General features: G+C 43.6%; 1 protein-coding gene across 4 annotated transcripts in view; it reads left to right on the top strand.

The window, feature by feature from the left end:
* The first annotated feature begins 6486 nt into the window (after window positions 1-6486).
* Window positions 6487-26414, top strand: part of LOC129169588 (seizure protein 6-like) — a 149787-nt gene continuing 129859 nt past the window's right edge. For 2 of the 4 annotated variants that reach the window (XM_054756147.1, XM_054756148.1), the window contains exon 1: window positions 6495-6915. In XM_054756147.1, the coding sequence (XP_054612122.1) occupies window positions 6828-6915 (88 nt within the window). In that variant the 5' untranslated portion in view covers window positions 6495-6827. Of the gene's footprint in view, window positions 6916-26414 lie in introns of all 4 variants that reach the window. The other 2 variants (XR_008566447.1, XR_008566446.1) reach the window with 2 other exon arrangements.

The following is a 26414-nucleotide window of genomic DNA, read 5'->3' as shown; positions in this document are numbered from 1 at the left end:
CACCTGTGGTCAAATAAGAGTCCACACTTCTTATTTGATGAATCAAAACAAGCTTCAGCCAAAATGCGTTCTCCGTAGGGTGGCAGGGAAGCACTGTCATCCGGGAGAACCTCGGAGTAGAACTGCTGGCGCCACATGAGGTGGCTCGGGCATCCGGTCAGGATGCCTCCCTGGGGAGGTGATCAGGGCACGTCCGACCGGTAGAAGGCCTCGGGGAAGACCCGGGACACGTTGCAGAGACTATGTCTCCAAACTGGCCTGGGATCCACCGGGACGGTCTGGACGAAGTAGCCGGGGGGAGAGGGAAGTCTGGGCTTCCCTGCTTAAGCTGCTGCCCCCGCGACCCCACCTAAAGAAGCTGGATGGATGGAACACGCTTCAGGTGACTCCACTAAGAAAATAATGAAAACAATAAGAAATATTAACTTTTATTTGATGATGTTGTGTTTTTTCCACGATGGCACCGAGGCTGCTTTAAATGAAGGAGCGCCACTTGCCAAAGATCAAACCAGGAACCTCCTGTGCAGGTGTGGTGTAATGCAGGAGAAATACGAGCGGATTGTAGGACAATTACTGATGTTGGGCTGAAAGAGGAAGGCCAACGCAGCACGATGATCATGCATTGCGTTAGCAGCCCTGTGGCTGCGATACGGTTGAATTATATTTCAATTTGAAGCTTGTGTGGGAAGCGACCCATTGATAGCATTTGGCACGCGAGCGCGCCAGTAGTCCATCTGAATATTGCAGCCGCCGCGCTGAGTCAGTAGTGGGTGTATTCGTTAGCCGAGCATGTGCTAAGCAGTCAGGCCCGGGCTACTTCATCAGCATCACTCGATGTTCTGACATCATCCCGCCGTATGAAACGACCTTAACGCTTGTAAAGGTTTGCTGCCGCCGAGTGCCTCATTACGTTGCGACATTGGTCATTTCATTTCAAGGCTCTGATTTTCATGAACTGTTGTCCACCCCCTCCCCACCCATTAGCAGAACGAAAGCTCGCCTGCTGCCATCTGGCTGCCAACGTTACGTGTTGGACCAAAGGCAAAGTGGCCCCGTCAGAGATGTGTTCTGAGGCGTCCCGTGAGCAGGAAGAGATAGAGGTGAGACCGTCAAAGGGAAAGAAAAGTCATCCAATAAATTGCATTTGTCTTAATCCCACGCTTGGGGAGCAAAGGCGTGACAAAGTTTGACTTCCGTCCGTCATCCTGGCTTCCAGCAGAAGAAGATCTACTGGATATTTCTCAGAGAGAGTGGTCTACTTCTAAAATAGCATCTGCTTGCACATGCTATTTCGGTACCTTCAAGAAGTCCTCTCTGGCGCCTTTATTCCTATTCTTATCCTCACGCTGCTCTAATTTGCTTTTATTTTGGCAGGATTGTGCTCGCTGTGACGAAACCACAGCATTTACGCGACGCTTGATGAACGCAGGGCTGGTTTGGATCCACAGATGCGCTTGCATCGTGTTTGCAGATGACGTAAACGCTGATGAGTTGATGATGAGTCAATTACCCGGTTCAACCACACCTATTTTGCTATTTCTACGCTCTGACTACCAAAATATTCCGTTTATTAATATTGAATCCTACTTCACGGAAATTCACTTCATCACGGTCAGGTCTGGAACCAATTAACCGCCATAAATGAGGGATTGGTGTCATAAAATAATGGTTAGTCGCAACAGACTGATTCACTGACTGGCCACTTCTTTTGGCACACCTAAAGAGATCAGGTGTGTCAAAACTTTTGATTTGACTAAGATAAAACGTTTATCGGGGCTAATCGCTTGATAAGTGTGGGATTTCTTCTTTACAAATGGACTATTTTGGTAGTTGGAGCATAGAAACCTGTTTACAACCGTCTAAATATTTTGTAAACATTATTGAGACATGAAATAACACCCCTATAGCCACCTTTACACTCCTATTACGCAATATAGTCGACATAAGAGAAAATAAAGCCCGGTGTTGACATCACCATCAAACCATGTAAATTGTTTTATATATTTAACGGTGATAACCCTCTCGGCAAAAAAAGTTGCTTTGTTTTCAGTAGCCATAGTTGTCATAATTGCCTGCTTGAATTAGAGCCCTCTAAACATGAAATAACACCCCTAGAGTCACCTTTATGCTCATTTTACACAACATGCTAGACATAATAAGAGGAAATAAGACATCATATAGACATCATATAGACTCACACAGGTGGGCATTGGCGGAGTGTCTTGATGCTGTTCTTGTTTGACTTCCTGTGTGTGTACAGTACTTCCTGTGGTGGCTATTGTCTCATCAAGGTAACATTAGTGACACCTCGTGACCACCTGAATACCTTATTTGTATTGTAGTTTTATGCTTAAGTAGTGAATTCAGGCAAAAAATGTCTACTAAGAATCCAAGTCAACAATGTGGCAACAGTAGGTTTTGGAAAGCTGTGTGGCCCGTATCACACCCGGATAAGAACAAAGTAGTGCAAAGTGTCAAACAAATGAACAATCCAGTGGGTGAAAGGATAAAGTGGGCTAATCCACCATGATTAGAAGTATGCTAGTGTCTACCCAGGCACTGAGAAGAAGGAGGAGGCCGTCCTCTTCAACGCACACCAACACGCTGCCCCGCCCATGATGCCTTCACGGCCACACGGGCCATGTATCTTCCAGATGGAGCTTACGTCGTGTAACCAGTGATATGTTATTATTTCTAGTGTCTGGACATGCCGAAGATGAGATGTGCCCAGCAGGAGTGGGTGCAGTATTTGCTACCTTGCGGAGTGCCATAAAGCTTGGACTAAATGCACTTATGGGACGTAGGACGCCATCCTGCTGACATTGATCTTCCCAGAGAAGCCATTTTGTTGTTTGCCCAGGCTCGGCAGGGAGGTCAGAGGTGAAGAACCCTCAATGGGAGCGGTGGGTCTGTTTCCTTTTGTACCTCATTGAGTCGTGGAGAACATGATACTGGCAACACCACTGAGGCTCTAAACCGGGGGGCAGGAACCTTTTTGGCTCTTAGAGCCAAGAAAGCCGCATCATTTCAAATGCATTTCGTGAGAGATGTCATATTTTGCAGCATTGAGTACAACTAAATGTGTGCATTTTTAAGCAAGCGCAGCCATTTTAGAATACTAGATGATGCGGCGTCAGTAGACGTTGGGTGTGAATGCCAGAAAGCTGACGCAAAACTGAAATGTTTTCAAAATGTACAAAAATCTAAATTTAGAACGAACATAGGAGCCGTTTGGAAGCTGAAGCTTGACTGAAATGCTGTGGAAATACGCTAAAGTGTAGAATGAAAGTAAAAGTGAACCATGAACTCTACCAACGGAGCTTTCCTACTTTTACAGCCTCACTGGAACGGGTGTCGTAGCACCAGAGTGGTCCAGTCATGGAAGACGTGAAACACCAGCGTGAATGGGCGTGAAATCCCACCAAATGTGGAAATATCTTAAAGTCTGAATGGTAGCACACTTGTCCCCAGTGAGCTGAACATTTTCATGTTAGATTTGTTTGAATTGGTTAAGACATGGAGGAGAAAATGAGGTGGAATAAGAAGTAGTGGCAAGAAGCGGAAGAATAAATAGATTGTTAAATAAATAAATGACAAATAAACATCATAGATAGAAATAAACATGAACATAAAAACTGAAAACAGCTGACACTGCGATTTACGTAGTGCAAGGGAACGCCTCGTGAACAGCCACAGCAGGTAAGGAGTAGCGTGCAGAAGAAAGGTGACAGCGTGAAGTTGTTCATTGTTGTGCGTTTGATGATGATGATGGTAAAAGTGCTTCGTCTTGAAGACTGCTAAATGAGAGCTGGTCGTCTTGCGCGGTGCTGAGACTAATTGGTGTGCCGTCTGAGCTGTCCTGTGTTTGTTGAATGGATGCACTGACGATGTTGGAAAGCCCCCAGTTTATAAGAATAGATAGTGATAGTAAATAATAGTACATTGATGCTTTCACGAATAACGGGCATCGAGGCCACTTTGTTCGGCGGTCCTTGAACACACCATGTGTGAGGCAGATTGAGACTTGTGTGTGTGACTTTCTCTGACGCTGCACAGACGGATGTGTGTTTTCTATTGGTCCTTTCACCTCATCCTTCTTCACAAATGGTAATGCTGTATGTAAATACACAGAGGTTAGCTTTAACCATGTTGAATAATTCTGTGCTGCTGTGCATTTTCGCTTGGTATGTAATCTCATGCAGCCGCACGGTGGGCGAGTGGTTAGCATGTTGGCCACACGGTCAGGAGTTCGGGTTCCAATCTGTATCGATATCTGCTCCTTTGTGCAAGGAGGAACAGGATGAGCACTGCCAGAGCCCTACAAAATGACCTCCAGCAGGCCACTGGTGTGAATGTTTCTGACCAAACAATCAGAAACAGGCTCTATGAGGGTGGCCTGAGGGCCCGACGTCCTGTAGTGGGCCCTGTGCTCACTGCCCAGCACCGTAGAGCTGGATTGGCATTTGCCATAGACCACCAGAATTGGCAACTACACCACTGGTGCCCTGTGCTCTTCCCTGATGAGAGCAAGTTCAACCTGAGCACATGCGACAGACGTGAAAGGGTCTGGAGATGCCGTGGAGAACGTTATGCTGCCTGCAACATCATTCAGCATGACCGCTTTGGTGGTGGGTCAGTGATGGTCTGGGGAGGCATATCCCTGGAAGGATGCACAGACCTCTACAGGTTAGATAACGGCACCCTGACTGCTATTAGGTATCGGGATGAAATCCTTGGACCCATTGTCAGAACCTACGCTGGTGCAGTGGGACCTGGGTTCCTCCTGGTCCACGACAATGCCCGACCTCATGTGGCTAGTGTATGCAGGTAGTTCCTGGAGGATGAAGGAATTGATACCATTGACTGGCCCCCACGTTCACCTGACCTAAACCCAATAGAACACCTCTGGGACATTATGTTTAGGTCCATCCGGCTCCGCCAGGTTGCTCCTCAGACTGTCCAGGAGCTCATGGATGCCCTGGTCCAGATCTGGGAGGAGATCCCCCAGGACACCATCCGTAGTCTCATTAGGAGCATGCCCCCACGTTGTCAGGCATGCGTACAAGCACGTGGGGGCGACACAAACTACTGAGAATCATTTTGAGTTGCTACAATGACATTTTAGCTAAATGGACCAGTGTGCTGCATCATTTTTTCACTTTCATTTTTGGGGTGTCTTTGATTTCCCCCCTCTATAGGGTGATCATTTTCATTTCTATCAAATGATGTGGCATCATTTTGTTACTAATACATCACCCACTTATCAGGAAACATATTCAACATCATTTTCCCTCCAGTTTAGATCTGATGTGTTTTCCAAGTGTTCCTTTCATTTTTTTGAGCAGTATATTTCAAGATATGCTATGGAGTTTATGGTTGTGCTTTGCAGATACTGCGTCTACTGCATCATACTCGCACCGCACTTCTTTCTAACATTTGACTCCTCTAATGCGCCTAAAACAGGATTGGACTGGCAACCAGCCCACATGTACCCGTCCTCACGCCCAAAGTGGGCTCAATGTGGTCATGAGCTTTGGGTCGTGACCGAAAGGACAAGATGGCAGGTACAAGCGTGGCTGGGCTGTCCCTTAGAGATAAGGTGAGAAGCACAGTCATCCAGGAGGAAGTCAGAGTAGAGGGTGTCACACGGGATACGTGAGATTGGGTCTAGGGGACACGATACGATTTTAACATTAATTTAAAGAAAAATACAATGAAAAAATATGACCGTATATTACAATCTACTAATTGCTTTTGACTATGTTGCACTCTTCTGCACTCTGTGTGTATGCGAGCGGCCCCGCCTCCACCCATTGAGACAAATAGACTACATGACTGACTAACGGGCTCACTCCCTTCATGCCATTGTACTGTGGAGCAAAGGTGCTGCAAGTGGACCCCCCTCCTGCCTGTTTGGAATTCGAGAGAGGAGGAAAACAGAGGGTCATATTTTAATATATTACTCTATATATTCCTCTATATTAAGGCAGGCATTGTCATTTCTTTTTTATGAATTAATTAACTAGACCTTTTTTTCCTGAATGACAAATCTTGTCAGGTTTCAATCTGGCAAGATGTTGTGACACCCCTAGCAATTACCTATTTTTTGCTTCCCATGGCAGTAGCACTCACCATAGATACATTGAAAAATGTATAATTAATCCATGTGATCAGTATCGGCCCATGTCACTCAAAACCCTGATCGGAGCATCCCTAGTTCTTTTTATTTTATAGAACTTGTTTTATATGACTTGTTTCCCGTTGGGCAGTAATAAAAAAGGAAGACGTCCAAGTAAACTTAGCTGTCGAGGTCGTGTATGTACTTGGTATCGTGTTGATACCAACATTTGTAGTATCGCCCCCCTCTGATGTTCACCACAACTGTGAAAGAAATAGTTTTGGTCAGGAGGTGATAACGTTGCTGATACATGGAGTTGGTGTTTTCTCGCACTGAAGTCCATCATCCAGCCAGGCGGCTGTTCCGCCTTCTGACGCTAGGAGCTGTCCGCGGTGCTGAAGGCTGGGCTGCTTCTCCTTCCAATGTGCTGCCAGCTCGCGCACACGCAATCCGCTTACCGAGCGTCCAAATTAAACGAGGACCTCCGCGTTTCACTTGATCGTTGTCGGCTGTCATCACACGGCCAATCCAACACGGAAGTCAAGCAGCAACGCGTCCAGGATTCAACTTTGCTTTTTTTTTTCTTTCTTTTTTTTTTTTTTACACCCAATCGTCTCGACTTGCTTTTATTCCCCCCCTCGTTCCGCCGCCGCTCTCCTCCGACACAAGGACGTTATTGTGCAGCTCGGCGACCTCCACTTTAGAAGAGATGAAGTGCGTGAGACGAGATTGCACGTTGAAGAGCATGCTGTCGCTTTGGCTTCTCGCGGCCGCCGCGGCCACCATCCACGGCCGAGGTAAGAACTTGCGTGCACTTTGTGCTACGGTTGTTTGTCCGTGTGTCAAACTAAACAAAGCCCTGCTGCTGGTAGAAGGTGACCGAGGTCTACAAGTGTGACAGCGGGGCTATCAACTCACCAGACATTGGAAACTAAGCAGGGACAGAATCCCGAACCTCTCTTTTGAAGGCATCAAATCAGCCACTACTTTGAAAAAAACGTCATACCCACAACAATATTAAGGACTCATCATTAATTGAACATAAATGTTAATAAGCAGACTATACTGAATCACAACAGGAACTTAACTTTCCTGTCCAATATTATATCATGATATCCTTCCAAGGACTCTTAAAGTGTGCAGCAACTTCCACCTTGCAGGGCAATGACGGATTGAGCTTCACTTTCTTTTACCAGAGGCTGAAACGTGTTTAATACTCTCTTACATCCTGTCCGTCAAAACAAACCAAAAAAAAGAAAGAAAAAAAGCACAACACAGCAACAGAGCCAGTTTAACTGCACAAATCAATCCAACACGGTCAACATTGCTATGTGATCAATTTGTCATGTGGGTGGGGGTGTTTGGAGGTTGATTGGGGTGGAACCCACCCCACCCCCGACTTATTTGGGCGCTGAAGTCTGTGTGACAGACGGTGTTGGGTAATAAGACTCTAATCCTCAGGAATTGCTGAAGATTATTGACCAAGCTGTTTGACACAGTTGAGTGCTTGTGGGAAGTGGCGGTGGATTCATGCACAGTAGCCTTGTCCTAATTATTTTCGTATTGTGCATCTGGCCTCTCTTTCATGCTTACAAGCAGCTCTCCCGTACAGTGAGACCTTCTCAACTTGTTTGTTTGGTTTTTGTCTTTTAAGGTTTGCTATAGGACGTGGGTCTGAAAATGACGTTTGACGTACCCACAGATTTAAATACACACTAGAAAATGCCAAAATAAATGATACGAAGGCCATGTAGAAATGCATCGCTACGCCTCACTTCTAACCATCTTATTTAGTCACACAAAACAACACTTCTCCTTAAATCCACGACCAACTGCAGCTCTTATAATGAGGGCTGCCAAAAGATGGCCACGTTGAACCAGATCAGATTAATCGCAGTGTTCCAATTCATTCCTGGTGATTAATCACCAAATGTTTGAAATATGCCCATTTTCTTAAGAGAAAGACAACTGACAGGACAGGATTGCATGTATTTGTATCAATCAACAGCTCCAAATGAACTGGACATTTAAAGCAAGCTAAAAGCTGCCCCACGCGTCTGAAAATACACTCATGCTTAGCAGCAACGTTTGAATCACGCTTTAACCGTTCACTGCTATCGGCTTCAAAGTCATCACGTCATCGAAGGTGACCTGACGGAGTGGATGTATTTCCACATCCAGAACATCCACTTCTTGTCGTTCTTTGTCTTTCTGTTTATGGAGACGTAATGAAGATGATGTGGTGATTTTCCCAATGCATGCACCTCGACAATGAGGAAGTGTTGTTCCCGGGAGGAACAGCGAGACGTGTGTACGAGTTGGAGATACCGTCGTCCCTCAGCACATTGCGGCTTCACTCTATCATGGTTTATCGTAAATATAATATATAAATATAAATATAATATAATAAATATGACTGAAGAAATCATTGCTGTTTTGTGGTGGAATACAGCTGGTTACTTATGTATGTTAAAAACATGCATATTTAAGCAAAAGCTACATTTTGCTTAAATTAAGCATTTTTAAACATAAACGTGGAAAAAGGAACTAAAATACAAATATTTCAGCAAATACATTGAAAGATGTTAATGTGTAGTATTCTACATTGGCCACTAGGTGTCAGTAATACATAACTTTTCTATGTCTTATATGTCTTTTTTTCTCTTATTATGTCGACTATATTGGGTAATAGGAGTGTAAAAATGACTAGAGGGATGTGATTTCATGTCCAGAGGGCTCTAATCGTGTTAAAGTGTGTATTTTGAAGGTGGTAAACAGGTTTTCTATATCTTATATGTCTTTTTTTCTCTTATGTCTACTAAATTGGGTAATAGGAGTGTAAAGGTGACTAGAGGGGTGTTATTTCATGTCTAGAGGGCTCTAATCGTGTTAAGAAGTGTATTTTGAAGGTGGTAAACAGGTTTTATGTCTTATTTTCTCTTATTATGTCTACTATATTGGGTGATAGGAGTGTGAAGGTGACTATAGGGGTGTTATGTCATGTCTAGAGGGCTCTAAGCATGTTAAAAAGCATATTTAGAAGGTGGTAAACAGGTTTTCTATGCTCTAACTATGAAAAGATCCCCTGTATAAAGGAATAAGGCATCCTATTTCTTTGCGGAAATGCACGTATCATGTTTGGGTCTGGAACCAATGAACCGCAATGAAGGAGGGATGATGGTACACATATGGCGTTGGAATCTGTATGGATGCTAAAATGTGCTTCTGTCTGCCGTGGTAACACAGAGGTGTGTCTTGCCATGATGTGCATGCGTTCATTACGCTAAACATGTTAGCATGATAGAAACCAATGACTCGCTGCCCTAGTCAGAATAAAAATGAAGCTGTTCTTATTGTCGGCTGAATCTTTTGTGCTGGTGTACCTAATGTTGTGGACAGTTTAGTGATGCTTTTCTGGGCCTTGTTTTGATTGTATAGCGGCTGTCGGTTGGTGTTGCAAATGGCTGAGTGGAAAAAAGTGATTACTAAAAAAAAAGAAATGCAAGGAGTAGGAAATGAGTTCATATTGTGTTCAATGGCTGTTTCATTCGCCCTATCTCAGCCCATCTGAAATGAGGTGCAATTCTGGTGCAGCGCTGCCACAATATGTTACAGTATCAACAAAACATCCGCTGATTGAATATCAGGTGGAGGAAATGTGCTCTGTTGCTCCACTAGGGTTTCTACATAAGTAATCATTGCTGTTATTGCCCTTAGCAGGCATTTGATATGATTTAACTGCTTGATTGAGTGACGCCGCTCCTGCAATGAAGATGCAGGAATAATTGAGTGTTTTCAGCCCCAAGAACACACCTGCACTGTGCGCTCGCTGCTCTAAACTCCAGGGAGAAGGAAGAAAAGCAGCCTGAAACTATTTTTAGAGCAAAAATACAATTTTACAGCTTCCATTAGTGAATTTGCTGCTTAGCCAGCAAACGCACACGTCTTAGCCGATCCTTCAAGGTCGGCCCCCTTTTTAATTTTTCATCCTCTGGGTTCTGATGCTTTGTCAAGGTAAAGCTGTGTGCACAGGAAGGAGTGTTTTCCGCTCGCCTTCATGTGTTCTCGCAAACAGCCAAGCAGGCAGCCAAGGAAAACACGAGACGCAACAGAACTTGTGACAAACTCACACGTGTTCGGCACATTTGGGGCGGGAATCCGAGATGTCATGTGCACGTGATTCATTTAATCAGCCGTCCATCTTTGGAATTGGGGGGATTGAGGAATTCCATCATGTAAGTTGTTTAGGTTTTTCTTTGGCATTGCATGCATGCAAGGTCATAGGATTCTTCATCGTTTACAGCCTTCTAAATATGCTTTTTAACATCATTAGAGCTGTCTAGACATGAAATAACACCCCTATAGTCATCTTCACACTCCTACAGGAGACAAGAGCAAAAAGGCATAATATAGACTCACACATGTTAGAATTAGGAGAGTTTCTTGTTGTTCCTTTTCTACTCCCTGTTTCTGTACAGTTCTTCCCGCAGTGGCTATTGTCTCATCAATGTAACATTACTGACACCTAGCGACCAGCATTATTTATTTACTTTGTAGTGAGAGCATAGAAAACCTGTTTACCACATTCTATATACATTTTAGAGCCCTCTTGACACTAAATAACACCCCTATAGTCACCTTTACACTCCTATTACCCAATATAGAAGACATAATAAGAGAAAATAAGACATAATATATATTAGCATTAGGAGAACAGTACTTCCTGTGGTGGCTATTGTCTCATCACTGCATCATTACTGACACCCAGTGACCAGTGTCGATGCAGTTTTTGGTAATTTCCTGTCCCTATTCTAAAGAGCACCTCTTCCTTGTGACTTCCACTCCTCCCAGAGGTCCTGGTAGTGTTCCTATTTAACCCTTTTTTGTGTTGGGATAAAGTGCGTATTAGTTATTAAAATACAATTGTTTGGGAACAGATATAATTTTAGAAGTCCATATTCTAAACATACATCATAGTTAAGAGATTTTTCCACAAACTTGGATTCCTTATTTACATATGGAATATTTGCATAGTTAGATAATAGAAAACCTGTTTAACACCTTCTAAATGCTGTTTTTAAACATCACTAGAGCCTTCTAGACATGAAGTAACACCCCTATAGTCACCTTTTCACTCCTATTACCTAATATAGTAGACATAACAGTACATAAGCCACATAGGACATAGAAAACCTGTTAACTATCTTCTAAATACACATTTTAACATGATTAGAGCCCTCTAGACATGAAATAACACCCCTATAATCACCTTTACGCTCCTATTACCCAATATAGTAGACATCATGAGAGAAAATATGACATAGAAAACCTGTTTACTACCTTCAAAATATGGTTTTTAACATGATTAGAGCCCTCTAGACATAAAATAACACCCCTATAGTCACCTCTACACTCCTATTCCCCGATCTAGTAGACCTAGTGTGAGAAAAGAAGCCTTAATCTAGACTTGTTGTCATGAAGAATTCCTAAAAGCTGGCATGAGTCGTGTTCCACATCACGGACATCACATGTCGGTGCATTTGTAGCGTAAAATCTGACCTCATCTTTACATAAAACACCCTCCCACCCCGATTGCCGTGCTTCGTATTTGCCAAGATAGCTTAATGAGTTTGATAAGCGAGGCGTGATTAGATTCGATGTGGAGCACATTAATAATTGCTCTGTAAGTTCTTTTGCATGGTGTGACATCTGCTCACTTGGAGTCTGCCTGATAGCAGCCAATGAATGAATGAATGAATGAGCACTGAATGCTGTTTGTTTAGGAGGATTAAAAATGGATGGTCTGAGTTTCTGATGAAATGTGGGCTGCACGTGCACGTCAAGCACATCACTCATGTGATTACCTTTTTATGAGTCATCTTCTGCTTCAAAAAAAACAAAACATTCAAGCCATTAAAATAACGGTCTCGTTAAATCTTGATGGACGTTTACTACGTCTTACATCCGCTGCGTGGCTTGAGTTTCCGTCGGCCTCTGCGAGTTCCACGCAGTTTAACGACATTGAGCCGAGCCTATTATCTTTATGCCGAGGCATTATCTCTCCCGGTGAACAATGATCATCAGTGTGCTGGGAGTCAGAGAGAAAGGCATGCTTTATGTATCCTCAAGCTCATTAAATGACTTATGAGCCCCTCGCAGTTGACGGAGCTCCCCACGACATCCCACTCAAGGTATGAAAAATGTGTGCAAGATGGGCGGCTAGTAATTCACGAGCTAAATGATAGTTTCTGTCTTTGTTGTTTAAGGCCACAACCCGCTTCCTCATACTGGATGAAGCATTGGGTAGATTGCAAAGGCTGTTCATTGCTTGGCCAGACTCCCATTTAAGTCCAGGTTGGCTCCTACGCTCCACAATCACTCACTCACGGTGCAAAAGATCATTCGGGTAGATATGAAGATTCACTTCTTCCATGTTTACCAAATATTTATTGAGACTCGCTGATTGTTTTTGTGTTTCAATTTTGTGAACTGAATTTAAGAATCAATTTAAGGTGACATTTCATTGGATGACATTTTTTTTTAAGTGTAAAAAAAACAAAAGAAACCCCAAACACTTATTGTGGTTAATTGGTTCCATGATAATTAGGATTCCTTATTTATAAAGTCAATATTGTCAGTTCAACCACAGACAAACCTGTTCTAAATACAGTTTTTAACATGATTAGAGCCCTCTAGACATAAAATAACACCCCTATAGTCACCTCTACACACACATTAGCCAATACAGTAGACATCATAAGAGAAAAAAAGACTGGTGCTTGTGTGCGTTGCTGTAAATGTGTTGCAGTGCTAGGCTCGTTGAGTGGGGGGGCGGACAGGAAGTGATTTCACTCATTCAGAGTTGAGTTTCAGTTTGGTGTGGGCTCCGGCCGCGACAGTTCGTGTTAGGGATTATTGTGCCTGTTGTGAGATGCAAAAATATCCTGTTCTGGTGCTTGTGTGTCTCAGCCAACATGACAGCAACATTACTGACACCTAGTGGCCAGTGTACAATACTACATATCATCACAACTTCTTTCAATGTGCCTTCTGAATGCCTTACATTTGTACTTTACTTCATTTAGACATTTTCATACTTTATACCAGAAATATTTAAAATTTGCTTAAATGTGTTTTTTAAATTAAAAATACGCCGCTTTCAACCACGAAACAGCGATGATTTATTCTTTATTACATTTTTAAAATAGAGTGAAGCCACAAAATTGAAAGTGCAAAATGATGCGGGATTTTATATCAAATTTATGTGCCCTGAATTTTCTTAATAAAGTGAACTTTAAACTTTAGTTTAATCAAATGAATTTCAAAACACGTGCATTTTACTTAAAAATGTGTATTTTGTGAATTTTCAACATTAAAAAAAAGTTAAATAAATTCAAAGTCTAAAACAAGTTTTGCTCAAAAAAAAACAACAACTTTCATGGTAGATCAGTGGAGTGTTTAAATTTAGCACACAAACTCACACTAATACGAAGTGAAAGGTGTCCTGGCTGGTCCAGCATTATAAAACACCGAATAAGGTAATCTGGGGTTGCCATGGCAACGACGGAGGTTCTCCTTAAAGGAAAAGCTCCAATATGAGGCGTTACCTTTGGCTAGGGGCCTGAGGCGTTGAGGCGTGAGTGTGTGGTGAAGCTAGTCGCTAGCCGGCTAGTAGCTAGCCGCTGTGGTGTGGCGAGGTGTTACTACGCCATTAACAATGTTAATAACAATAATAATTACAATGTGCTTCACATGCAGCTCACATGATGGAAATGGAGCCTTGTTGGCGCTTTTTGGAGACGGAATAGGTGCGTCCCTTTTTATGCATTCTTAGCTGCCTCTTTTTAGTTGTTTTTATATCTTTAGAAGGCACAGGAAAGACAAAGACGTGTGTTCATGTCTCACGTAAGGATTGTGGATGATGGGCAAGTGCCCTTGAAAGGTGTCGCGGTGTGGCACTGTCATGGGGGCGCCACCTTTCCAACGTACCATATCCCGCCCTCTTCCTCAAACTCGCAATTGTGAAGAATATTGACATTTTTGTGCACAATCTGTTCCCTGACACCACTATTGGTAACATGTGTTCTTACATTTTGTGGCTCAGTCAGAACCAAGGAGGGACTGTGCCTTTTAATACCAGACAGGAAACCTTTGCAATAACTGTGGTGGTTATTTTCAAAAGGTGCAATTCTTGCTTGTCATTAGTGTGATTTGTAATGAGCAAGCGGGCAGATGGTGACAACCCGACTAAGTCTGTCTGCGAGCTGAATCCACCCACTCCATTGACGAGCTTCTCCTTTTGAAGGCGACATTGAGGGGGGGGTTTCATGCTCACAAATGTTGGTGAAATGCACGGCGGTACGGGAACAAGACGGCATCATTCCTGCTCGGGACAGGCAATAGAAATCAGGCAACACCTGTTTGTTGGATTGCTGGTGATTAAGTTCATCAAGGGCTATTCAGCATCTGTGTGCTGTCATAATTAGTCCAACTTTCCCAAGGCCTGTCACTGGTAAATGAGAGTCATTACGCCAGGATGCTCCCCACCCTCCTTCAAGGCTGTGGCGCCCGCCTTCCTCAACCCCTCTCTGTGCCCGTCTCCGTCTCTTTCACCGCCTCCTAGGTGGAGCTCCCAGCTTGGCTGAATGCGACTCATTTTCAACTCTTCATGTGCAAATGCATCTCTCTCTCGCTCCCCCAGAATCTTCCATGCATCCTAATTTGAGTCCTCGCCGCACGTATTTCTCCCTCAAAAGCTTCATTTCTCACAATGCTAAGGAATATTTCTCTCCATCCTTTTGTATCTTGGGGACCAAATACACCTTCAACAGCATCGCACTAGACATTAGCTACATCTTAGACCAGAATACAGATTAGAGATGATTCAAGATTCAAGATTCAAGATTCAAGAGAGTTTTATTGTCATGTGCATGGTAAAACAGCAGTTATACCATGCAATGAAAATCTTATTCTGTTCATTCTCCCAAGGAAAAGAAAGAAAAACACAAGAAAGAATAAGAACATAAGAAACATAAACACATATACATAAATACCAAGAAATTAAGCAACAACAACAGAAGAGACATTAATGCAAGTAAATAATACAAATAAATAAATAAATAAATAAAGTGCTATGAGTGTGTGTTGCGTGTGGCGTGTCTGAGTGCTTCATTGAGAAGCCTGATGGCCTGTGGGTAAAAGCTGTTTGCCAGCCTTGTGGTCCTGGACTTCAAACTCCTGTAGCGTCTGCCTGATGGTAGGAGTGTGAATAATGAGTGTTGTGGATGTGTGCTGTCCTTGATGAGGTTGTGTGTTCTGCGTAGGACTCTAGATGTATAAATGTCTTGCAGTGAGGGGAGGGCTGCCCCAACAATGTTCTGTGAGGTCTTGATCACCCGCTGGAGTGCCTTCCTATCACGTGTTGTACAGTTACCGTACCAAACAGTGATGGAGGCGGTAAGGACATTTTCGATGGTGCATCTGTAGAAGCAACTCAGGATTGTGGTGGACATGCCAAATTTCCTCAGTCTTCTCAGGAAGTACAGTCTCCTTTGGGACTTCTTCAGAATTTGTTGGGTGTTGTGAGACCAGGTGAGGTCCTCGCTGATGTGTGTGCCAAGGAACTTGAAGGTTTTCACCCTCTCCACCTCAGTCTCATCAATAAACAGGGGTTTATGCGGCTCCTTTTCCCTTGTTCTTGGGTCGATGATCATCTCTTTAGTCTTATCTGTATTGAGAAGGAGATTGTTATCACGACACCAAGCTATGAGGTCCGCCACCTCTCTTCTGTATGATGTTTCAACACCACCAGTGATCAGTCCGATGACTGTAGTGTCATCCGCAAATTTAATGATGCTGGTGTTGTTCTGGGAGGCCACGCAATCGTAGGTGAAGAGCGTGTAGAGGAGTGGACTCAGCACACACCCCTGTGGGGTCCCAGTGCTCACAATTCTTGAGCTGGATGTGCGGTTGTGGACTCTGACTGACTGGGGCCTGCCTGTGAGAAAGTTAAACACCCAGTTACAGAGGGAGGGAGACAGGCCAAGTGTGAGGAGCTTATTTGTGAGTTTGTGGGGGCTGACTGTATTAAAAGCAGAGCTATAGTCTATAAATAGCATTCTGACATATGTGTCCTGGCCCTGTAGGTGAGAAAGGGCTGTGTGGATGGCAGTGTTGACTGCATCATCCGTGGACCGGTTCTGGCGATATGCAAACTGTAGAGGGTCCACAGTTGCCGCCGGGATGCTCTTTTTGATGTGGGTCATGACTATTCTTTCAAAGCACTTCATAACAATAGGAGTGAGTGCTATAGGGCGATAGTCATTCAAGCAGGTCACGTTGCTCTTCTTGGGTACGGGCACTATGGTGGTGGACTTAAAGCAGGTCGGTACAGATGCTTGTGCAAGCGACAGGTTAAATATGTCAGCAAGCACATCAGCTAGCTCTGATGAGCAAACCCGAAGTGCACGTCCTGAGATGTTGTCTGGGCCTGCTGCTTTTCGTGGGTTTGTTTTGTTTAGAACCCTGCGCACATCAGCTGATGTCACCATGAGAGGTGTGTCCTGTGTGCTCCCCAGGTTCAGCCACCCTCTCTGCTCATCAGAAGTTTGGGTGTCAAAGCGGGCGTAGAACTCGTTCAGCTCATCTGGAAGTGTGGTTTGGCTGGACGTGGCTACGCTACTCTGCTGTCGATAGTCTGTGATGTGCTGGAGCCCCGCCCACATGCGCCGAGGGTCTGAGGTGGAATAGTAGCCCTCCAGCTTCTGTCTGTACTGTCTTTTGGCCTCTCGTATGGACCTCCTCAGGTCATATCTGGCCTTTTTGTAGTCATCAGCGGTGCCCATGACAAATGCAGTCGAACGAGCACGTAGCTTAGCCCTTACATCACAGTTCATCCACTGTTTTTGGTTAGGGTATTTTCTGTAATACTTGGTGGTGGTAACAGTCTCTATGCATGTGCTAATGTAGCCAGTAACAGCAGAAGCATATTCGTCCAAATCAACAGTACAATCTTCCCTCCCCGCTGCAGTTTTAAACAAATCCCAGTTTGTGCAGCCAAAGCAGTCCTGAAGTACTTGATCAGTTTCTTCATTCCACACTTTAACTGCTGTACTTACAGGGGGAGCTTTTTTGAGAAGTTGTCTGTACGTTGGATAAAGGAATATAGAGATGTGGTCAGCCTTTCCAAAGTGGGGTCTTGGAATGATGGCCACAACTGGGAAGTTTTTCAGAAGTAGATGTAGATGTAGATGTAGATGTGTAGTTTGTGCACACCTGGAGGTAAGAAGGACTGGAACCAATTAGGTTGTGTTGATTTGTCCTAATGAAATATCCCAACATTACTACTACCACATCACTACTATCAGGAGAACCAGAGTATAGAGGGGGAGGAACCACTTGCTGTGGCCCAGCAAGGTGCACTGTATTCGGGCACACGCTCCGAGCAGCTGGTGTGACGCCACGGAGGTCTCTGGCAAACCTTTTGCACTTTTCTGGTGTTTCAGGCGGCTGATAAGGTTTTTTTGTGTGCTCGATAGGCTTGTTTTCCCATCAGCACAGAGCTTTTGGTCCAACTAGCACACAAAATGTCTTGCTCGGAAAGTGAATGTTTGTTTACAGGTGAGCTCAGGGGAAGTTGCAACAGGCGGTTAATGTCGTATCATCCTGATAATTATCATGCATCACTAATACAGATCCATCTTTAAATTCACAAGTAGAGATTGTCAAGTACAATGTGACTGATCTTCCTACAGTACCCTCCAGAAGTATTGGAACATTCAAGTCACTTTGCTGTAGGATGCAAATTTACGTGTTTGACATCAAAACTTGAATATGAGTTGAAGAGAGCAACATTTCCACTTTTATTTCCAGGTACAGTTGTGCCTTGCCTTTCAGAAATGAATGAAATACAAGTGGTATGTAGTATTGTGGTCACTAGGTGGCAGTAATGACACTAAACATTAGCTTACATGACATTACCTTAACACTGCAAGAAGTCACGAAGTCAGCCATGGTGTGTCCCACATTATAGACAGAAAAAACAGTTATCCTCCCATCCTGTGTGGAAGTGGTAAGTTTTTTGGCTTCTTAAGTAGTAAGAAGAAATAAATTTGAAGCTAACTGGTTAGAGTTGAGCAATATGGTGTAAAGGTGACTATAGGGGTGTTACTTCATGTCTACAGGGCTCTAATAATGTTAAGAAAGTGTATTTAGAAAGTCATAAAAGGTTTTCTATGCTGTAACTCTGAAAATATTCCATTAATTAACATTGAATCCTATATCGTGGCGATTCATTTATCACCGCCATAAACGAGGGACGACTGTAATCTGTTTCACAAACGTCAAATAATTGGCATGCGTCAGACATCGAGCAAAACATCAGGTAGATGACTGAAACGACCAAAGTCGGTTAAGCAGGCATGATTGCAAAGTGGAAGGAGAGCAACAGTGGCGGAACCAGAAATGTTTCATTGGGGGGGCCGAGGTGAGACCATTACTCACATAGGGGTGGCAATAAGTTGATACCTGAAAAGTCTCGATGGCCGGTGGGGTGGCCGCTGATCATCAATACAATCGATTGGGCTGAAATGAATGCAGTCTGGACGGAAAGAAATGCTGTGACATTGCAGACGCTTGAGGAAACGATGCCGCAGCAAATCCGTGTCAAAGCTAAAGGCGGTCTAACCAAATATTAGTGTGTGCCCTTGTTGTTGGCCTGGCAATGTATAACCACAGCCAAAGTGGAAGTTTTTGCCTACTTGACAGGATTCCTTGCTGACTTGAGCTTGCTTTACTCAACTGTATCAAATCACAACATTTGGACTTTGATGCTATAAGTTGACCATATCCATGACCGGTGATGTTGGTAACGCGCTGCAAAGGAACGCGTTACTCTTGCATAACCACTTTTTTCAGTAACGAGTAATTTAAAGCGTTACTATTTCAAAACCAGTAATCTGATCGAAGTTACTTATCCAAAGCCACTTAGCGTTCCTGTTTTTCAACAAATAGAAAGCCATCATTGCCGCCGTGACGGCGGCGAGTGACGTGTGTCAACAACAATGGCGGCAGGAGGGAGCTCGGCTTTTGCTAGGTGGAAATACAGTCACTACTTCGAGTTGGTGTCCAGCAAAGATAGGAATATTACGGTTCGTTGTACGCTCTGTCCTGGAGACAAACTGTTATCTGCCTTCAATAACACAACATCAAACTTGAAGAAACATTTGGACTCGCCGCACGGCACAGTCAAGCTCACGGCGAAAGTTCCTACTGATGGAGCAAAAAGGAGAGCTACGAGTGCAGCAGGTCCGACGCCACTCAAACAACAGAAACTGGACTTTGGTTGAAAGTCAGTAAGTGGAGGGGAGTTGAAGAGGTTGGTTGCGCGGTACATTATGGAGGAAATGTTGCCGCTGACCACGGTTGACACACCGTCGTTTCGTGCCATTATACAGAAGATCCTCACTACTGTCACAGCTGAGCTTCCGCACAGAACATCATTTTCATCCTACCTGGAGCACGAGTATGCTGAAATGGAACGTAATATCAAGACTACGATGAATGACGTCAACTACTGTTGATATTTGGACGTCCAACAACAGAAGTTATATGGGAGTGACGCTCCACTGGATCGGTAGAAAAATTATTACATTTATATATTCCATCCATCATTTTCTATACCGCTTATCCTAATTAGGGTGGCGGGGGCATGCTGGAGCCTTTATTTTTTTTACATTTTCATAAAACAGATGTCCGAGTTAAGCTGAATGCAAGTGAATGCAACTTTTTCTTAAATAAAAACATTCATTTTCGATTTTTTATTGAAGTTCAACTTTATATATCCATTGTTGATGTTGCACCAATAAAAATGGTGTTCATAAGACCTGTTGTCGTTCTGTGGTGAAGGGTAGTGTTGCAGGCAGCAGCTGTAAGTAACTGAAAAAGTAACTAGTAATGTCATTTAGTTACTTTCGAAATAAAGTACTCTGTAAAGTAACAAAGTTACTTTTTAGTTCAGTAATCAGTAGTCAGTAATCAGATTACTTTTTCTTAGTAACTGTGGCAACACTGTCCATGACTATGTGATAGAAATATATACAGTACAGCATACGTATTTTATATTAAAGCCCTAAAAAAAATCCTCAGAAAACACCAACAGTGTTCCATTTACATAAGTGACCTGCATGCCAGGGCGTTATCGTCGTGATAGGTGCCTCGCATGATGTGCTCATGCTAACTCGTTGTCTCTCGTTAGAACGCACAGAAAAGGGAAAGATATGTGTTCATGTTGGCACACTTGTTTGGTTTGTGTGTACTTTTATACCTTAGTTCCTGTTTTATGCCTTTATTTTGTAGTATTTCTTGTTTTGCCTGTTCTGTGTCTGCCTGCTTTGCCTTTCCTTCATCACTCACACCTGAGTTGTCATTCTATTTAGTTCAGGTACATGCTGCTTGTCTTGTCGTTGCATTGTTAGCTTGCCATGCTACTGCAAGGCTGTCTTTGCCGGCATCCTGCAGCTGCAAAGCAGCATTATTAAAAATACATACTTTACCTGTAATCTCTTGCTCTCTGCATCCTTGGGGTCGCCGCCACAATGCCAACGTGACACATGTACCCAAGTATTTTATATTTATAAGTATATATATATATGGGGATCTTTCCTTTGCTTGCACAGTGCAAGCAAAGGAAAGATCCCAAGCATCAACATGTAAAAGTTGTGGTGTGAATGAATGATCGGTCCTATTATCGGTCAAATAAGCTCGGCTTCTTCCTCCTGCTTTTCGGACACATTTAACTGTGCAAATGTAAGCACGTGATGTTCCTTAATGTCTGCAACAAATACAGCAGGCCATACCGTCAATAAATGTGGATTTGAATGATGATAATGATGGTTGAGGCTGCTGGAGAAGGCATCGGAGAGGAAAGAAACTGGCCTTTTCCCAAAAGTATTTCCCATCCTGTTTTTGTATAGTCAGTCTCACAGATTGGATGGACTTGAAATGGGTTGCAGATAATTATGTGAGAGGTTTCGGCAACAGCCAATCGTTTGACTCGACACAATCGTCTCCCAAGCTATTGCACCAAAACAAAAAAAGTCTTGTTCTTGTTGTTGGCATTGGAAGCGGGCCATAGGAGATGCTTCATTTATGAAGGCTCTCGCCCACAACAAGGAGGGCGTAGTGGCACAGGACCTCCTGCAGGGAGGTTAATGACCCAGAAGCTCGGCTTGGCCACACGGTGTACACCATTCTAATATTCCAAACTTGGAGTTACCCCCCCCCCTAAAAAAAAAAAAAAAAACCTTTAGCTGAAGAGATGTTTGTCAAGGTAGCGCATCACCAGCTCACTTTCTGCCTGCTTCGCCTTTGGCCTGGCACCCAATCGATGGCAGCGGACGGCCTCTGAAAACACGGGCGCCCCTCCCCCCCAGGCCCAGGCTGCTTTCCGCACCTTTCACGCTCAGCCTGCCTGTGAACACACCTCTGTAATCTGGACTGGCATGCTTTTGTGGCGGCGATGGGGCTGGCTCTCTGAAACGATTAGGCTCGGGGACAGCTCCTGCACTCTTCCCCTCGTCTCCATGCCAGATTCCATCTAGAAAGCATTTCATCTGTGGTGCATGTAGGGTGGCTCAGCGCTGTGTGAAAAGCAGCAGGTAATAGGCTGTGTAATGTGTTTGGAGGAGTAGTTTTAGTATTCACAGTTAGTCCTGACCTCTGGCGGGTGGCGCCACCCCCGCAGTAATTTCCTCCGAAAAGATGTAATTGAATTCATGGGGATGAGTAAACATATTATAAGTAGTAAAGAAAGATAACAGTGTTGTGGATAGGTCAAGGAAGGCGATGGTAGCGCCGAGCGTAATTGAAAATAGTTAAGACAAACAAGAGGAAAATCTGAAGGAACTTTTACTTTAAAGACTTTTTTCCCTTTGGCTCACATGTGCTTAGATTACATTTACTCATCTTTTACTTTGGTACAAGTAGCCTCCAAACAGGAACGTCATGAGCTCCCGTGACCAAAGGAATCGGAATCCCTCCTTGAATCCATCCATCCATCCATCCATCCATCCATCCATCCATCCATCCATCCATCCATCCATCCATCCATCTATTTTCTATGCCGCTTACCCTCATACGGGTTGCAGGGTATGCTGGAGCCTATCCCAGCTGACTTCGGGCATAAAGAAGTGAATTTTAGCAAAGTAGAATTCAATATGAATTGGAAGCTTTTTGTCTTGATGGCATAGAAATCTTCTAAATACACTTTTTAAGATGATTAGAAACCCCTGGACGTGAAATAACACCCCTATAGTCACTTTTACACTATCACTTAACAAAGTAGACATAAACAGAGAAAATAAGACATAAAAAACCTGTTTATGACCTTGTGAATACACTTTTTAACATGAAATAACACCCCTATAATCAATTTACCCAATATAGTTGATACTGTAGAAACAGAATATGAGACATATTAAACAAAAATCAGATAACAGACTCACGCGTTAGCACTTCCTTGTTTTTTTTCTGGACAGCGTACTTCCTGCGGTGGCTGTTGTCTCATCAAGGTACACTCGTATTATAGTAGACGAAATAAGAGTCGATTTCATACATAAATAAAACTCCTGCTCGTGTTCCATGGGGGGGGCCTTGGTGCCAGGCGGACAGGAAGTGACGATGGAGGATTACCTCGTCGTGGATTACGGCCCCAACAGCAGCCCGTGTTATTTTTCATTCATTCATTTTCTATGCCACTCATTAGGGTTGCGGGGAATGCTGGAGACAATTTAGAGTCTCCGGTTCACGTAACATGCATGTTTTTGGATTTGTGGGAGGGAACTGGAGTACCTTGTTCTGGGGATCACTACTCCGTATCGGATGGGAAACTAAATCAGTGGTATCGCACATGACTAATGGCCACCCGACTATAAACCAGAAAGTGGCTAACTGACATGCAAAGAGAGAAACAAAGGAATGAAGCGCTCAAGTTTTCACTTTCATCACAGGAATTTTCTGTTGTCGTTTGAGTGATAATGGAATTGTTTGCCGTGCCACCCAGTCCAAAATGGTCCAGTCCCTTTATCTCATGCCAGGAAGTGGCTAGCGATGCTAACACACAGAAGGGACCAATGGCATTCTGTAAGGCAGCATGTTGCTAAAGTGCTGGCGTGTGAAGCAAACCACCGTGGGGTTGCCATACATCCATTTCAAGAATTTTCCAGCCGTTGTTTTCAGTCCACACAAAAGCCACAGAGTCACGATGTCTCTGAGCCACTCGTTGGTGAGATGTATTGAAGCCAAGTCCCGGGGGAGCTGTCTGTATAATTTAGAGGTTCTAACATCGACCCCCATCTTGAAAAATATCGAACATTGTCATTCCGGGCGACTGCCGCGTGGTCAGGCAATTGTCTGTCAGTTGCGAGCGAGTCCTCTGCCTCTGCTGGTGATGGAGAGCTGGCTCATTGTCATGGCTTCCATCTGTCAGAGTGGCGAGATGCCTTTGAAAAGAAAACTGGTGCTTAAAGAATGGATTACTGAGCAGAGAACAGCTGCAGCTTGGCTGGACTGCAGCATTGATTGCTGGGCAGTAGCTTTTGGTGTTTAAGGCGGCCCACTAACATCTTTCAGGCAACACTGAGTTGGTGTGCAATCTCATCAAATCATCATCATTATGGGTGCACCGTAATTATCGGAGCAATCTGAGGGAATTTTGACATCATACCGATAAATCTGACATTAAAAATAGCTCAGGTAATCATAATTTAAAAAAAATGCTTCAATGAGGCGAGATTACCCGTACTGTGCGGGTGAGTAAATCTAGCGCTCCTGTGTTAACTGTGTCGTAACTTCCCCCAAGATCACTTTCTGAGGAAGACATTTTGCGTGCTCGTTGTACCAAATGCTCTGCGATGAGGGGGAAAAAACACATCGAGAGCACAAAACCTTATCAGCCGTTACCTGAAACGACAGCGCTGCGGTGCAGAAGGCTTGCCAGAGACCAACGTGGCATTTGCAGCATTTCTTGAAATGCTGCTTTTTCAAGTGCATCAAAGAGCAGCATTTCTTTTGTCACAACTTTCTGTGAACGCACACCATTTTGTGCCATTCGAGGTGTTTGAGACGGAACGTTTGTTTTCATGTATTCATTGATGACTAATCAATGAATTTATTATCCCGAGACAGTTTTTTTTTTTTTTCTGAACAAGAAATCGTATCAGGTTTTGTGACATCCCTAGAATACAGTGCACCTTGCTGGGCCACAACAGGTCCCCCCCTCTATACTCTGGTTCTCCTGATAGTAGTGATGTCATCATATTTCATTAGAACTCATCAACAAATCCTAATTAGTTCCAGTCCTTCTTACCTCTAGGTGTGCACAAACTACGGGTAATGGTATCGTATCGGTCTTGAAAAGTAGATATTGGTATCAATTTGGGGAAAAACAAAAGATATCGTGCATCCCTACTAATCATGCTGTGTTTGATTGACAGTGTCAGACGGGTACATAACACGGCTGTAGCTCATGTTAAAGATGTTAAAGTGATATTTGGGTTCCTCGGACCAAACACTAACTTTGGCAAACATCATGACATTTATTGTGGAATGCGCTTGTGTTCCGACCCCCCACCCCTCCCATTTTTATTTATTTTTTTGACATTCCAGCTTATAAAATAAACAAAAGCTGACATTTAAGGACAGACGCAGCAAATAGCATCCAACACCAGCTGCACTGTGTGCTTTAACCGCCGTCGTCTCAGTGTAAACAAATAGCATTCCGTTTTCAGAGAAGTTGTCAACGATCAAACAATTTAAAAGGTTTTACATGAGTTCTCTGTGTCATGCAACTCTAGTTGTGCTATGTGAGCGGAGGTGTCATGAAAGCATGGCAACTAAAAGTGTAATAATAATAATAATAATAATATTTAACAATTTGGTCCAGAATTGCCTAATCAATTCTGATACCGATACTTTCGACCTGGATATTTTAAATAATAAATGAATGATTTTTTGATATTGCCTTTTAATTTGCTGATCATGATTTTAATCGGAATAAATACAGGACACTACATCTGTGTAGGCTCTCAGTCGTACAGGAGTTGTCCATCGAGGGAAAGGCTTCTTGAGACGTCATCTGTACTTCTGTGAAGAAGGTGTCGGACGTTTCGCTCCTCATCCGAAGAGCTTCGTCAGCGAACTAATAAGTGCTGGTAGCCTAGGCCTTAAATACAGTAAGAGTGGGCGGAATTGGTGTGCCAACACCCTCCTCCTATTGGTTCCTTACACTAAGCCTGGGCGGAGTAGTGGTATAATCCTATCCTGCTATTAGCACCTCCGATCAAAGGGAAGTGTAGCTCCCTGTAGTTGGGTATGAACAACTCTGATACTGGCTCGTTAGCATCTATTGTTCTGGCTCGGCCCTGGCTCCACCTTATTTGCAAGACTAAGAGCTGTGGGTTTTGGTCTCAGTAACCTATTCATTGTTTACAACACAGCTCTTATGCTTGCAGGGACTCAGAATGGCTGCTAGCGAGTTAGCGAGCTAACCAGTTAGCCTCGAATGTGTTTCTTCTAAACTTAAGAAGCCAAAAACATACCACTTTGACACGGCATGGGAGGAGAACATTTTTTTCACTTTATGATGCGGGACATGCTGACTTCTTGACTTCATGCAGTGTTAGGGTAGTGTCATGTAAGCTAATGTGTCATTACTGCCACCTAGTGACCACGATAGTACATATCACTTGTATTTCCTTATGTTTTGATTCATTTATTCATTCATTCACTTGTGAAAAGGGTGACGAGTGCGAGGGACGAGTGTACAGGCATATTCTGTGAATGTGCAGCTAATTGTGCTAATTATTAGTTAACATTTCAAATCCTTGTTTGCCTTCTTATTAAACCCAGACATGACTTGCCAAACATGGCTCATCAGCTTTTGCCAGGAACAGAATATCTCGTGTCCACAAAGCATGTCAGTGTGTGTTAGTGTGTGTAAGTGTGTGTCAGTGTGTGTCAGTGTGTGTGTTGGGATTAAATGTGAATTAGGAAGGCAAACAGAGGAAAGGGCTGGTGACAGTAAGAGCTGCTTCTTGCCAAGGACACGGCCTTTTGCGCAGCATGGCCACAGTCAATGGAGACTAGGACAAATGTTTGATATCAATTTAATGCTCCCTCGTGTGATTCTCTTCACGGCAAACTTTAAAGGTCACGCTTTAAATGGAGACAAAGCGCTTGAACCATGAAGGGGAGGGGTAAATTGCCGGGGCTTCTCGGCAACATAATGCACAAATCATGT

This window comes from Dunckerocampus dactyliophorus, chromosome 16 (genome assembly GCF_027744805.1).
Source record: "Dunckerocampus dactyliophorus isolate RoL2022-P2 chromosome 16, RoL_Ddac_1.1, whole genome shotgun sequence".
Taxonomy (NCBI): Eukaryota; Metazoa; Chordata; class Actinopteri; order Syngnathiformes; family Syngnathidae; genus Dunckerocampus; species Dunckerocampus dactyliophorus.
The sequence above is the reverse complement of the archived record's forward strand: the minus strand, read 5'-3'. Positions and strand labels throughout refer to the sequence as shown.